Here is a 15,134-nt window from a genome sequence, read left to right as displayed (position 1 = left end):
TAATCATCTGACCAAAATTGACAGAGTATGAGAGAGATGCCCTCAGCAAGAGAAGCTATTTTTGCTCGCTCTCATAACACAAATAGGACATGAGCAGTGAGCTGTGATAAACAGATGATCAGAACGACAAACTAATCTAAGATGAAATGTGTGAAGGTTTTTGGGTGCATTTTCATTAAAAAAAAAAGTTGGATAATAAAGCTGTTTGGTGCCATTCAAATAAATAAAATGCCTCACAATAACAATAACTCCTCAATCAAACAAGGCAGCAGACAAATGATGATGTTACAGTGACGTTACTTAACATTACTAGATTCATTCACCGGTCAAATAGCATTTCATTTAAGTATAGTTGAATTTGACTAGCAGCTTTCACCAGTAGAGTGTGCTATATGTATTTTAAAAAATCATCACAAGTGTTTGATAACTACATTTGAGGGATTGACGCAATAAATGTGTTTAAACAGATCAAACATACAGTACATAAAAAAAAAAAATCGGCCAATATATCAGTATCACATTTTGTCCATACTCAATATCGATATTGGTTCTGTGCTGTACACGCACATGTCTCATCTTTTGTTTAAAATGTTTAGAAATAGCAAATTAGACCGTAAGTCTCCTTAAAAAAATGTTTCAAGGATACTCTTGAAAAAGAGATTTTTAATGTCAACGAGTTTTCTTTGGTTAAATAAAGGTTAATTTAAAAAATAAAAATGTAATTGGACAATCACTAAAGTTTAACGTGTTTGAACACGTTATTGTTGTTGACTATCACACTGATGGCCGATGCTAGAGTGCAAGAAATGTGCAGTTCCTAGAATGTCCACTCCAAAACCCAAGTTATCCCAAATAGAGCTCAAATTAAATTGCAACTTAAACCTTTTTACAACCTGGTGCAAACACAATGTTGAGCTTTTTGTCAGGAGGCTTAAGGCCCGCCTAACGTAACACTTTCGCCTGTAAGTAGTACAGCCATAGTTGATCCTCATAATGCCTCATTAGAAACATGTCACTGAAACAACGTCCGCGTTTCATACAGCCTGTTGTATACTGTGTAAGTCCCATATTACGTTTCATCATAAATTAGATACTGAGTCTTTTTCTTGTGTGTCAATGCATTAAAAACTTAAGTCCAATTAAATATTCTAAGCCTGAGATAAGATCCCAATAATCAAAACATGTAGAATCAAAAAAGAATGAAACCTAAAACGGTTTCCAAAAACAGTGAACAGGGGACTTAGTGGAATACCAAAAGGGTTTTGTTTGAGAATCTAAATGTGAGCTTTTATTCCATTGGGATGTTGTCACGTTCAAAACAGAAAATACTCCCTCATCCAAACAAATCCCTGTGGGTGCTCCCCACTCTTCTGTCTTTACTGTTTATTCCCCACGGAGCTCCTCCAGGCTTTTGTAAAGACAAAAATCATAGAAACCTCTCAGATTTACTGTTCACATTCACAAATATTGAGCAGAGCCTCTTGTACTCTTGTACTATAAACCAGAGGAGTGTTTGGTGCTCCTGTTTCATCACTAACTATTTTGGGATGAGTGAGCGCTGACTACGAGTACTAACACTCGTATGAAGTAGACAAAGAGAGATTATGAAGCATGATCACGCAGCAGTGACATTTACGCTGAGAGAGATTAAAATAAGATTTAGGAAATATCTGGTGGCCCATGAGAGTGGAGTGTTAGCTACAACATTCATCTACAACTCGACTGATTCACCCCCTGATTATGAATTGGAGAAGAAACATCCATTTTTGGTCAAATCCTCAGAGTGTTTCTTAACCTTAGGCATCGTAGAGCCGTATAAACTCAATTTTCTTCCTGATTGCGATACAGTAAATAACTTTAATGGTTCAAAATTTGGTCACATTATCTAGATTTTATTTGTTTTTCATTCTGCCTGAGTTGAGAGTTTTAATTGAACATCTACTTTCAAACACACTGTTTTACTCATCTGTAATCCACAGCAAGAAACCGGAGTCTACGTCTCAAATAATCCCTCAAAAACACGCCACCTTACAGATATTTCACTGTCATTTTCATACCTTTTAATTTCTATCATCAACAGAAGTTGAGTATTTTAAACCAGGTGCGACACCACAGAATTGCTCGTAATATCAAGCATTGATTTCATGCTGGTTGCGCCTGACAAAGCCTGGTGTGATGTAAATCACGAGTGCACAGACGCAAATGAGCTATCACTAAGTGGCACCTGTGTTCTCAGAAAGTTAAAGGTCACACGAGGAGTTTCCAGCAATCAGCCCAGCTTTCTAGTTCTGTATTGACAGAAGGTGTTTCATGTTGTTTGTGTTTCGCGCTCTGCTGTGCATGACGACAGGCCGGAAGGACACATGTGACTTGAGAAACATATTTGTTTTTGTCTTCATGCAAATATATTAGTGTCGATGCTAAGATTGTCTATCAAATGAAAGGTGTGAAACAGCTGCACAACGTCCATGTCTTCTTATTTCAGATGTCTTTGTTCTACAAGACAGGAGTTTACAGTGAGACAGATGTGAGGCCATAAAGTTTGCACATTAAAAGCAGGTAAACGTTCATCAAATTTCATGCTGTTGGAGCTGATGAGTTATTGGGAGAAATGTACAAGGACAAAAGTAAATGAGCTATATCAAAACCACATCTGTTTGGAAATTCAATGTCACCAGCCATGGCGTCTTTAGACTTCTCAGGATGTGTTCTAGGCAACAGCAATCCTTAGTGTGGAAAAATGAAGCAGGGGGCGCCGGATAGCCAAGCAGTAATGTGGCTCGCCTCATGTACAGAGTCTATAGTTCTTGTTGCAGTGGCTGTGGGTTCGAATCCGACCTCTGAGGCTGAGTTGACTGACACCAGGAAGCATTGTAGCCGTTTCCAAGGCTTAAGGCCCGTTTCAGCTCTTCCTCTCTGTTCTTCAATTAGAGCTGGTCTTTGTGAATTAGATGGTGTTTGCAACCAAATTTTTGAATATTCCAGAATTGACATTGATGAAAATAGGACAGGCACACCCAGGATGCTATCTGCTTGGCAGTGCAGTTTGAGTACAGTTTGCATTTTACCCTTTGTGCATGCTTTGTGGATTGAATGCTATAGCGTATGCAAAAGCAGTACAATCCTTATGTGAATAGGGCGTATGTTTAATGATCTTAAGGTTGGGGAATGATTCTGTGAAAGGAGAATGCAGGGATGAGTAGACACCCACAGAGAGAAATAAAAATGGTCATATTAACACTCTCAGGTGCAGAGGAATAGAGACACACACCTGGGAAATACACGCTTTTATACAAACACAAACAGTACAAACACAAAGACAAAAATCAAAAAGACAAAAAAAGCACAAAGGCCCAGGTGGCAGAGCTGTTAAATGACACAGTGATTTAAGTCCTGTGTCGTTGTAAGGTCTGTTATCTCCCGCCACTTACAGCACCGCTACGATACGGTCCGACAGCCGGTGAGTGCAGCTGAGGAGGCAGCGCTGATGACGGATAGGTTCAGCCTCTGCAAGCTTCAGCCGCACTGCGCAATTACCTGAATCATATGTTTAAGTGGCTGTCATATATGTTGTCATCCAAGGCTTCTGTTTAGACTTTGCATTGTTAAAGCTCTTGTTTATTTCAGTTTATCCTGAGGAATTCTTTGAGATTTTTTTTATCTTTTTTGTTTGCCCCGTTCACTAAAGACGATGACAAATGACTAACAACACTGGATGGATTTGAACACTGGACTTTTCCCTGATGTTTCACTGTGGAAAGCTTCCTCATCAAAATATTTTTTGTATTCATATATAATGTAGTTTGTTATTTTCATATTTCCATGTGTTTTGTTACTTGGGAAATGTTGCAAAATTCATTTTCCTAAAGATTTATATAGTACATCTTTGTTTGTATACTTTGATTTCCTCTGAGCAAACCACTCGTCCGACGACTGAAACTGACTGTGTTCCACTTCCTTCCTTCAACCCAGTTTTTAGTGCACTCAAAAGTCTAGCAGTCTTACTTGATTTTATTACTTTTCTGATGTTAACGGCCTACATACCGGTACTCAAAATAGAACTTTGTGTGCGGTTCAGTTTTAGGACTCAGTTCCTCTTTAATCTTGAACAGATCCTGTTGGTCTCTTTCGGCGTTTTGAAAAAGGCTCCTGATTTAGAGTTCAAGTTGTCTCACATTCTGCACTTTTAAGATCATATTAACTCTCCCACCTCGAGGTCAGAATCAGAATTGGGTTCATTGCAAAGTGGTTTTAAAAAACACAAGGAAATTGTCGTGGTGGTTTGGTGTAAAAACATGAACACAAAAGTACAAAGAAGACAAAAACTATATTTACCAGAAGTCCTCCTACTGTCGAGGAACAAAGTCTGCTCTTAAGTTAAATGTTCTGTGAGGGACTTTCCATGGCGTCACCGAATGTTCTTCCTGTACACAAAGCAGCACCTATTCTCTCATTGCCGATCTTATCCTGTACATGAGTAGGTAGTGTTTTCTGGAAATAGAAAATCTATTTTCTCTATCTATTATATTATAAACAAGCATTGTTATCAATCACTGTGAAACTACTCAGTGGAAAATATGATACAGGGCTGTTTTAGCAACGTGCGGTTACTCAATTTGTCTGACACCTACCCCGCAGCAGTGGATTCACAGCTTAAAAATAATGACATAGAATGAACAATCTTTGTCTAGATTGTCTTATTTTGTCTTTTTTAGCTGATAAATAGGCATCATCATTAATTTAACCAGCTAGAAACTCATCACAGGAGTTCAATTTGGCTTTTTTGTGGGCTCATGATTTGAGATTATTCCTGGTGGTCATGATCTCCACTGGTCTCCACTTTAGCCAGGCTGTGATTCAGGTAATTATAGCCCCTGAGTCACCATAAGTGACCAATTTACCTCTACTCTCCAAGTCAATGGAGTCCAAAGGCAAGTCTTGAGTTTTTAAGGACAACAAACATATCACTGTAAAGCTCAAGTCAACTCTGAATCAATCAAAAGAGAAAATGTAAGGTTCAAGCTCAGGTCAATCAAGGCTTATCTAGGTAAGGTCCAAGTCAACTGAGACGGGGTCAAGTGTAATCTGAGGACAAAGTCATCAGGATGGGTCAAATGAAACTCTGAAGATTTCATAACTTTGAGTCCAAGTCTCAAGTTCTCAATTCAGTTGAGACAAGGTCAGCATTAGGTCAAAGTAAATGAGGACAAGTCTAAGGTTTGAGGTTTATTAGGACAAGTTCTTGTTAAGTTTGAAGTCAGTTAATGGAGAAACAATTTAAGTCTAAGGTCAAATTCAATGAGGAGGAGTTCAGGTCAAACCTCAAGTCAGAATCTATTAAGAAAGGACCATGTCGTCCCTCAACTCATTTAAGATGAGTCGAATTTATACACCAATTAGAGTAACATTCCAGTAAAGTCTGTCGATAATTGAGACCAGTTAGAAAGTGTCTGTACATGGTGAATACTTAGATCATTGTACCCTTTATTTCTCCTGAGTCTCCCTAAGTTTGATGTCCACACATTTTGTTAAGAAAATAACTGAGCTTCCTGCCAGGCCCTTCACATCTGGTCTCAAATAACGGCTGATAAAGAGAGTTACTTAGTCGCTGCGTTCCACCTGATCAAAGCTGAGGCGGCAGGGCTCGTGGGCAGCTTGCAGCAATCTAGATAATTAGACTCGTTTTCGATCGCAGCCTCAATCTCCTCCGAGCTGATGATTATCCCTTACACCATGCAGCAAGCACTGACAGTAAACCGGTGAGCACTCTCAAATGACAGCGAGAAGGCAGGCAAGATGCACCGTTAGGAGTGTTTAAGAGTGTGTTGTGTTGCTGTGGACTTTGAGACATTAATGAATATGAATTGCTTGGAAAAGCAGAGAAAATTAACTGAGCATTTATGGTTTTTGTATGGAGAGAGTGAAATGTTTATATAAATGTAAAGCTAGATTGACTAAGTGAGAAGCATAAACAAGTGAAGTTTCTTCCTGGTTGGATACCACAATGTGTTAGAAGGTTAATCCCTTCTCTCCCCCGATTGCATTAAAATATACTGCTGCTGTCCCGTCTCTTATGTTGATTCAAGAGCTGTTACCATGGAGACTAATTACCTCTCTAAATACTGGAATACATGCAGCTAAGTTTTAGACAAACACCGACAATGACAGATAGGGAAGCAGACGTATGGACCAACCTCTCAGTGCTCATCACATATTCATTCGTTACGGTTCATTGTTCACACCTCCAGTTCGGTCTCTGTTTCCAATCAGTAATGATTGAAGCACTGCATCATACCCAGCAGCATTATGTCCCGTAATGAGATTCTTAACCCCCCCCCCCCCAGCATACCTCCCTATAATCCCACGTCTCTATCGTGGGCCTTTGGAAACAGCTGAGCCAGCCAGAACATGGACGCGGTACACAAAATTCAATGTTAACCCTGCCATCCTGAATAACAGCGAGACAATGGAAGTGGAATGGAATGGATGCTACGCCTATTACCGGACATCTTAATCCTCTTAAGAAGTTAAGAGAGGTCTTGATGACATGGGAGAGGAAAGGAAGGTACAGCTCGATTGGAAATGAGCAGAAACAAGACTGAGGATTGAGGTTCATCTCAAACAAAAGCGTCCAGGTTCTCCTATTCATTAACCCAGGATTGTCTTTGGGGAATTGCTAGAGAAAGGTTGCACACATGGTTGGGTTTATCTTAAAATAACAGGATTGCAAGTTTATGATATTTTGTTGAAATATGTCTCTAAAAAATCAAAATACGTTCATACTTCCCGAGGCATCTTTAACTTATTCGCAGCTTAAATAATTTCTGCAAATAAAAAAGAAAAAACACCCCAGTTGACGTCAGACAATTTGTGAGACTGGCTTTAACTAGAGTGTTTAGAAAGAGTGCCAGATTCATTAACCTGACTTTCCCCAGACCAGCATTTTGCCATGTCTATAACCCAGTCAGTGCCTGCTTCTGAGGCTCCTCATAAAAGCACGTCTTTAGAGAATGGCCTTTAGTGCCGCAGCAAACCTCATCAGAGGGAAAGTTTAGTAACTCAATTTGATAACGACTCATGAAAGGGAGGATTTGAGGCAAGGGGAAGCACAGAGCATTGAGCAGACCATCAGCAGCAACAGGGTTGAGATCACAGCAGCAAACAGAATTGTGAATTTCAGTGGTATATTTGTCAGGGAAAGAAAGAGAAGCCATGTAGTAATGCTGTGTCAAAATAAATAAGCAAGGGTCTGACTTACCTGTCTTTCCCTGTTTCCTTCTTGAAGACCATGTCGCAGTAGTTCATCCTGTCCTCTGTGGTGACGTAGATTTGTGCATGGGGGTAGTTTTCAGCCGCTTGTCGCAGCATGTTGTAAACGATTCCCTTTCCATCCTTCCTCATGTTTCGTAGCGGTCCCCAAACAACGTAGACGGTTTCGTTGCCCTGGCCGAAGAAGTACTGGGGCTTCTGCAGCAGCAGGGGGACGCTGGTGTGCGAGACGACTCTCAGCGTGGTCCGCTTGCCCACGTCACCTTCAAAGCCCCGTGTTGGAGCGTTGTTCATCCGCCAGATGCAGGGAGAACTGTCGATCTGTGGGCCGGCAGCCTGGCCTAGCATCTGACCAGAGCTGGACACAATGCTGCAGATCTCACAATGCAGCTTCAGAGGCTGAGGGAGTGGAATAAAGAAAATTCAATTACTTCTCATTATCATATTATAATGATTCAATTAAGAGAAGTCCAAGTTGAGTCTCAATTCAGCAGCTATACAGATGAGTTTTGGTTGTGTTTCACGTACTTGACGATGAGACAGATATCAATAGTCAATAATAAACAGATACAGTCCAAGTCAGATCTTAAGTAAATTTAACAGAAATAAGTGAAATCTGAGGTTACAATGAATTGGGTGTGACTTGGTCTTGTGCTGAAGTTGAACTCAATCTTAACAAGCCAGCATCACGTCTCAAATTATATAGGTTGAGTAAGAATAGAATCAGTGAACACCTGAAATCAAGTCTCACATTAACAGAGAAAATATAATTCACATGTCCAGTAGATGTCAATATAAAGAAGTCCAAATCAAGTCTCAGAATAATGAAAGAAGTCTGATATTATTATTCAGTCTGTCAGAGTTATTTTCAGCTCATGAGTGACAATTTTGAGAGCAACTCAAAACCAAGTCAAAGTCTACCAAGAAAAATCAAAGCCTGTTCACTGGAAATTCAGGACTTGTGTCGGAGTAAGTCTCAGATCAAGTCTTTAAATGACACATCGTCAAGACTAGTCCATCTCAAGTCACACCTCAAATATAACAAGCCAGGTTTACACTCAAAGACTGTATGAATACGTCTCAAATCAAACCAACAGGTTTTTTTTAAAGACAAGTCCAAGTGAAGTCCTGCTTTTCTGAGGGCATATTCAAGCCAAGGCGCACAAGTTCATGTGCAATTAGTGAGGTTACATCCGACTCTTACAGGTCTCAGTGCTAATAACAATGCACTGGTTAAGGGTGAATCCTATCTGACTCTGAGAACTCTGAGAACTATTCTGTGATTTTTAAAGCTCAAATTTTTGACTTGAACAGTTTCCATTGTAAACCTAAAAGGTTGGTCTCCTCAAGTTCTAAATGCTTTAAGTCTAAATAAATCCAATCCCAGAGCAGTAAGGTCAAGTTCTCAAGGCCACAGATGTATTTAAAGATTTGGAACTTTTTAATATTTATCAACAAGCAAGTCAAGAATCAGCAGGGCTGTTATACAACTTACATTATAGTGGCCACAGAAAACAACATAAGAACAGAGATTCTTTCAAAGGAAATGAAACAGAACAGTACCAAACACTGAAGTGGTTTATCTTTTTTTTACTTTCATAGCTTGAGGAGAAGAGACTGTTAAGACTGCTTGTATACCCTAAATCTATGCAACATACAGGTTACAGCTCTAAACGGAGAGAGTAAAAACACAAACTTTTTTTTCTTCCTGTTTGTATAGGAAAACAAACAGAATTAGATTTTGAAATATGAAGTCATTGTGACTGATCATTATTGATGTTTCCCCTGCGGAACTGTATGCTTAATATTTTTCAAGGACAAAGGAATCCTTAACTTTTATTTTGAAGTGATACAAATAATTTTAAAATACTTTACAAGTGGGCGCCTGTAGCCTAGTGGTGAGTGCATGCGCACCATGTACAGAGGCTATAGTCCTCTAACCGGGTGGCAACAGGTTGGGTTTGAATCCAACCTTTTCCGTCATGTCATCCCCCCCTCTCTCTGTCCCTAATATCTGCCTCTATCCACTTCGCTATCTCAAAATATTGGCATAAAAAGCCCAAAACAGACCCTTTAAATTTTTTTTTTTTTTGCAATTTAATAAAAAAAAAGAACATGATTTCCATTAAAAGCTGGGTTGGAATTTTTTTTTCAAAAACTAGCATGATTTTTAAAGTAGCAACTTTGAGTGGGCTAGTGCACACAAGGGATAGACAACGAGCAGGGAGACAGGGAGGCGTGATTGGTTCATCAAATTGGTCTGGCTCTTGTATTTTAATTAAACTTCAGTTCATTTCACTTCATAAGGTCGTTCTTTCTATATTGGAAAACATCTGTGTGATTTCCCTTTAAAATATACTGCATCTGTTGTTTTATTTCCATCGGATGATGTTACTGTTTGTGATACACTTTATGTGTGTGCAATAATATTAAAGTGAAGTTTTGGCAGAAGGGCTTAAAGGATCAGAACATAAAATAGAATGCATTTCAATATTATTCACTGAGACTCTTCATCAGGGGTTTTATGGCTCTATATAATCTCTGATTTCCTAAAATGAATGTCGTTGTGCTTACAGCTCACATTGATTAGGTTAATTGAATGCGGAACCTCAGGGGTTACAAACAGTCTTAATGCTACAATGCAGAGTGGACAAGCAAGGGAGTTCTGTCATTTATCATACGGGTTATTTTTTTATATATCTTATTATACTTTACTGGAGCAGGGGGATTTGTAATAAATCTTCAATAATAGCTCTTAGCTACGCTTTGCCGAGGGAGGGAGAAAGCCTTCTGTGAATTTGAAATGGGAGATTTAACTAATTGAAGCTAATATGCTTGATTTGTTTTGATGAGATTAAACTTACTTAAGTGAATGAATGCAAGAAAAAGTTAGAAAAGAAAGAAAGAGAAACCTTTGTATCATGACTAAGCCCTGTTTGCTCATTTGCTTAATGGAGAGTAACTGTAATGTCATTAGTTTGAATACAAATTGCATCAAAGCTGCATTCAGGGGGCTGGTTGAGAAAGCGATTGTGAAACTCTCTGTTGCATATTGTGCGCTTAATCAACAAACAAGAGAGCTTTAGCGTGCAAACAGAATCCCAGAAGACAATCCAGTCAATACTATGACGACTACTTGGCTTATCAGCACTCATATGTCTAATTGTTATGCACACAGAATATCAACTGCTTGGAAAGGACTCAAAAGCGGTGTGGGTTTTCTTTCATCCGCTGAATAATTCTTGCGTGAGTTATTCAAACACAGCTACCTGCTCTTGCCTACTCTCTCCATGTATGGATTCAGTCATGGAGCGCTGCATTTGAAGGGTGGTTGAGACACATATCAGCACAGCCTCGAGCTGTCAGAGGCTCGTCCATCATCGCTTTCTGCCGTAAGCCCGGCTCATAACTCAATCATGCCTCTCAGCACACACACAGATTGGTCGAGCTCTGTTGGAAACTCAAGCTGGCTAACCATATGCATGACACAAGGGTTTACAACTGGAAGAATATCAGCCCCTGTTCAAGGCGTTTACAAAATAACTGTAGCAGTGCCAAACATCTGACGTTTAAGATTAGACTTGAACTTTATGATGAGAATTCATCAATAAAAATGGGCATTGATATAGGAACATTTCAAAGAAAGAACCTGCATACAAACCTCCCAAACAACTGGCAGTGAAAATGATTAGCTTCCCATGAACACAAATAAAATTGAAATGCATTAGGGAAGTATGTAAAACCTCATCTGCAACATTTCTATTTTTAGATATTTGACTGGAATCTAGCTCCCAACAAATCTGTGCAGATTACGTCGTGTAAATCAATAAAATGTTATGGCCTCTTCATCCCCTCAGCAGTGATTGATGTTTCAGTTTCATGTTCATGACGCCGCCGTTTCAGCGCTGCATGCAGTAATCTCAAACTGAGTGCACTTTATAATCCCAATAAATTTGGCAGTCCCTGGTAAGTACAAAATCTACTCAAAGCCTCCGGTTTTAATGGGACTGAGTTAAAAATAGAGAGGGTTATGGATGAAAAAAAAAGAAGCAGGCTTAATGCCGGGAACACGGTCATCATTAAATTATAGCACTGGGGTGTGAACTTAACCTTGATGGTCATTAAAACGCTCTAAACAAGGTAAATTAATAAGAAATAATTATTACATTAACAAGTCCTAGTGTAAGACGTCTCCATGGCTCCTAAATATTCAGTGATGATCTGGAGCCGTCTGCATGGGAAAAAGTGATTCATTACAAGTGCTCCTCTAGAGGCATCTACATTAAACTGAACAAGTAAAACATTGTTATAGGCAAGGCAAGGCAAGTTTATTTATATAGCACATTTCAACAACAAGGCAATTCAAAGTGCTTCACACAAGACATCAAAAGCATCATGACAGAGGAAAGAAAAGAAACATTAAAATAGAACATAAAAAAAAAAATCAAAAAAATCACTGGAATTATTAAATCTGAACATATGTTCAAATAAAGATAATTCAAATGAAATTAATTGAAATAAATAAAGTTAAAATATAAAAAAAGTTAAAAGTTACAGTGCAAAAATTTAAAATCTTCTTAAAATTGTTTAATGAAAGGCAGCTGTAAACAGGTGTGTCTTCAACCTCGATTTAAAAGAGCTGAGAGTTTCAGCAGACCTGCAGTTTTCTGGGAGTTTGTTCCAGATATAAGGAGCAGAGAAACTGAACGCTGCTTCTCCATGTTTGGTTCTGACTCTGGGGACAGAGAGCAGACCTGTCCCAGACGACCTGAGCGGTCTGGATGGTTCGTAATTAATCAGGAGGTCACTAATGTATTTTGGCCCTAAACCTTTAAGCGCTTTATAAACCAGCAACAGGATTTTAAAGTCTATTCTCTGACAGACTGGGAGCCAGTGTAAAGACCTCAGAACTGGACTGATGTGATCCATTTTCTTGGTTTTGGTGAGGAGTCTAGCAGCAGCGTTCTGGATCAGCTGTAGTTGTCTGACTGATTTTTTAGGCAGACCTGTAAAGACACTGTTGCAGTAATCAAGACGACTGAAGATAAGACAAGTTTTTCCAGGTCCTGCTGGGACATAAGTCCTCTAATTCTTGATATGTTCTTCAGGTGAGAGTATTCTGACTTTGTTATTGTCTTAATGTGGCTTTTAAAATTGAGGTCTGAGTCCATCACTACGCCCAGATTTCTTGCCTGGTCTGTAGTTTTAAGTCTTAATGACTGAAGCTGCGTGCTGACTCTTAGTCGTTCCTCCTTTGCTCCAACAACAACAACATCAGTTTTGTCTTTGTTTAGCTGGAGAAATTTTTTGCACATCCACTCATGGATTTGTTCTATGCATTTACCCAGTGCTTTTATGGGACCATGGTTGCCTGGCGACATTGTAATATATATTTGTGTGTCGTCTGCGTAGTTATGATAACTTATTTTATTGTTTTTTATAATCTGAGCTAGTGGGAGCATGTAGAGGTTAAACAGAAGAGGCCCCAGGATGGAACCTTGGGGAACTCCACAAGTAATTTTTGTTTGCTCAGATTTGAAGTTACCTATAGACACGAAGAAGTCCCTGTCCTTTAAGTAGGATTCAAACCAGTTTAGTACTGTGCCAGAAACTCCCACCAAGTTTTCCAGTCAGTCGAGCAATATATTGTGGTCAACTGTGTCGAACGCAGCACTGAGATCAAGTAAAACCAAGACTGAGGTTGTGCCACTGTCTGTGTTTAAACGGATGTCATTAAACACTTTAACCAGAGCTGTCTCAGTGCTGTGGTTTTGTCTAAAACCTGACTGGAAGACATCGAAACAGTCGCTCAATGTCAAGAAGTTATTTAACTGTTGAAAAACAGCTTTTTCGATTATTTTACTTAAAAAAGGAAGATTTGATATCGGCCTGTAATTGTTCATTATTGACTTGTCTAGATTGTTCTTTTTTAATAGTGGCTTGATGACTGCTGTTTTCAGGGCCTGTGGGAAGACACCTGAGAGAAGAGACAGGTTTACAATTTTTAACAGATCTGGAGCCATGACTTGGGAGACTTCTTTGAAAAAACCTGTTTGCAGAATATCAAGACAGCAGGAGGAGGAATTTAATTGTTGTATAATGTCCTCCAGGTTTTTAAGGTTGATTTGATTAAATTGTGTCATGGTGCTTAAGTTGGTTTTAAATGGACACAGCACATATCCTGCTCCTGATGTTGAGTTACTGACAGTTTGTCTAATTTTCTGTTTTTTTTCAGTAAAGAAGGTGGAAAATGTATTACCTGGTAGAATTAAATTCAGATGCTATTGACACAGGAGGGTTTGTTAGCCTGTCAAACAGGGCACGAGCATTATTACTGTTTCTGGTGATAATGTTAGAGAAGAAAGATTGCCTTGCATTCCTCAGTTGTGAATTATAAGTGTGAAGTCTCTCTTTGTAGATGTCATAATGAATCTGGAGATTAGTTTTACGCCACCTGCGTTCAGCTTTTCGACAATCTCTTTTTCCGTTTCTTACCAGTGTCAAATTTCTCCATGGAGATTTTTTCTTACCAGAGTCAACCTTCACCTTAGTGGGAGCAATGGAAGCAATATCATTTGTGATTTTAGAATTGAAGTTATCTACTAACTCACTGACTGAGCCCCAGGACAGGGCAGCTGTGGAAGAAAAAACCTGGTTAAAGATTTCACTGGTGTTTTCAGTGATACACCATTTTGTGATCACTTTTGTTTGAATACTTTTGTACACTGACATAGTACTCTCAAATAAAACACAGGAGTGATCAGAGAGGGCAGCATCTGAAACAACAACCTTGGCGATGTCCAAGCCCTTGGAGATGATTAAGTCCAGAGTGTGCCCTCTGTTATGTGTTATACCTGGAAAGTCATCTTGGGAAGACACAGGAAAAAAACTAAGACTTAATTTAACATCATAAGCTGCAGCTTTCTCTTAGCTTTTCGCAATTTATTGGTACATTTCTGGGTTTGTCAGTGCCAGTATATTCAGAAAGAAACATCATCTGGCACCTGTTAGCAGGGGTGAACATGGGAGGGAACTCTCAGGTTTAAAAAAGCTCTAGTTCATGTTTTTTGGAATGGATGACACACTGTATGACTGTCTCAGCTGGCTCCAGAGTAGTGTTTTCATTTCACGGTTACAGGTTGGCTATCCTGGAAGCTACCCAGAATCTCATGAGCATCTGCTGCTGTGCAACGTTTTATGATCAATTACCTTTCATGGGGGTATCTTGGATTCACTTTTATACAACGGGAGGAGGCTGAGGCGTGTTTTCCATCCATATTTATACGTTCAATGGGTGTATATATACACAGTATGATCTGATACAGTATTAAACTGTTGTTAATGATGTTGTGAACTTATAGTTTAAATTACATGTTTTATTATTGTATTGCTAATTCAACTAAATGACCAAGAAAAAGTTGTCAACAACAACTGTCCCTAAGGCTAAGTCTGACACCACTGACTCGTTCACTCGTTGACTACACTCATATCAAAGACACTTTTTTAATGAAAACATTTAGAGCAGTCAGCTGAGATTTCGGACATATACTTTAGTTTAGTCATTGGTACTAATAAGTATCATTGTTTTCACACCTGTCAGATGAAACAGTCGATAGCATTGTTTCAGTTTCTGGTTGTTTTAATTGAAAGGATGCAGTGTGGTAAGCGTTAAAGTGGTATACAGGCCATAAACACTCCATTTCCTGTTTCATTAAGGGGAGCGTATAAACACAAAGACTTAATAATGGGAGTTGGGACACTGAAATCAAGAGGCAGATAGTAAAATGACTCACTATACATCAGGAGTGAGGCAGCATGAAACACATTTATCTGTAAGACCTTACCTCACAAACTTAATGACAGAA

The 15,134-nt window shown here is 39.1% G+C and overlaps 1 protein-coding gene and 1 pseudogene across 1 annotated transcript in view; both read right to left on the bottom strand.

The window, feature by feature from the left end:
* The window catches only part of st6galnac3 (ST6 (alpha-N-acetyl-neuraminyl-2,3-beta-galactosyl-1,3)-N-acetylgalactosaminide alpha-2,6-sialyltransferase 3), an 83,257-nt gene that overhangs the window by 39,123 nt on the left and 29,000 nt on the right, over positions 1–15,134 (bottom strand). The window contains exon 3 of the mRNA XM_020629910.2: positions 7,259–7,668. Within this exon, the coding sequence (XP_020485566.1) occupies positions 7,259–7,668 (410 nt within the window). The remainder of the gene's footprint in view (positions 1–7,258; positions 7,669–15,134) is intronic.
* LOC136179086 (uncharacterized) lies at positions 11,590–12,763 on the bottom strand (annotated as a pseudogene).

The sequence above is a fragment of the Labrus bergylta genome, chromosome 4 (genome assembly GCF_963930695.1).
Source record: "Labrus bergylta chromosome 4, fLabBer1.1, whole genome shotgun sequence".
Taxonomy (NCBI): Eukaryota; Metazoa; Chordata; class Actinopteri; order Labriformes; family Labridae; genus Labrus; species Labrus bergylta.
This window is presented reverse-complemented; position numbering and strand designations above follow the sequence as displayed.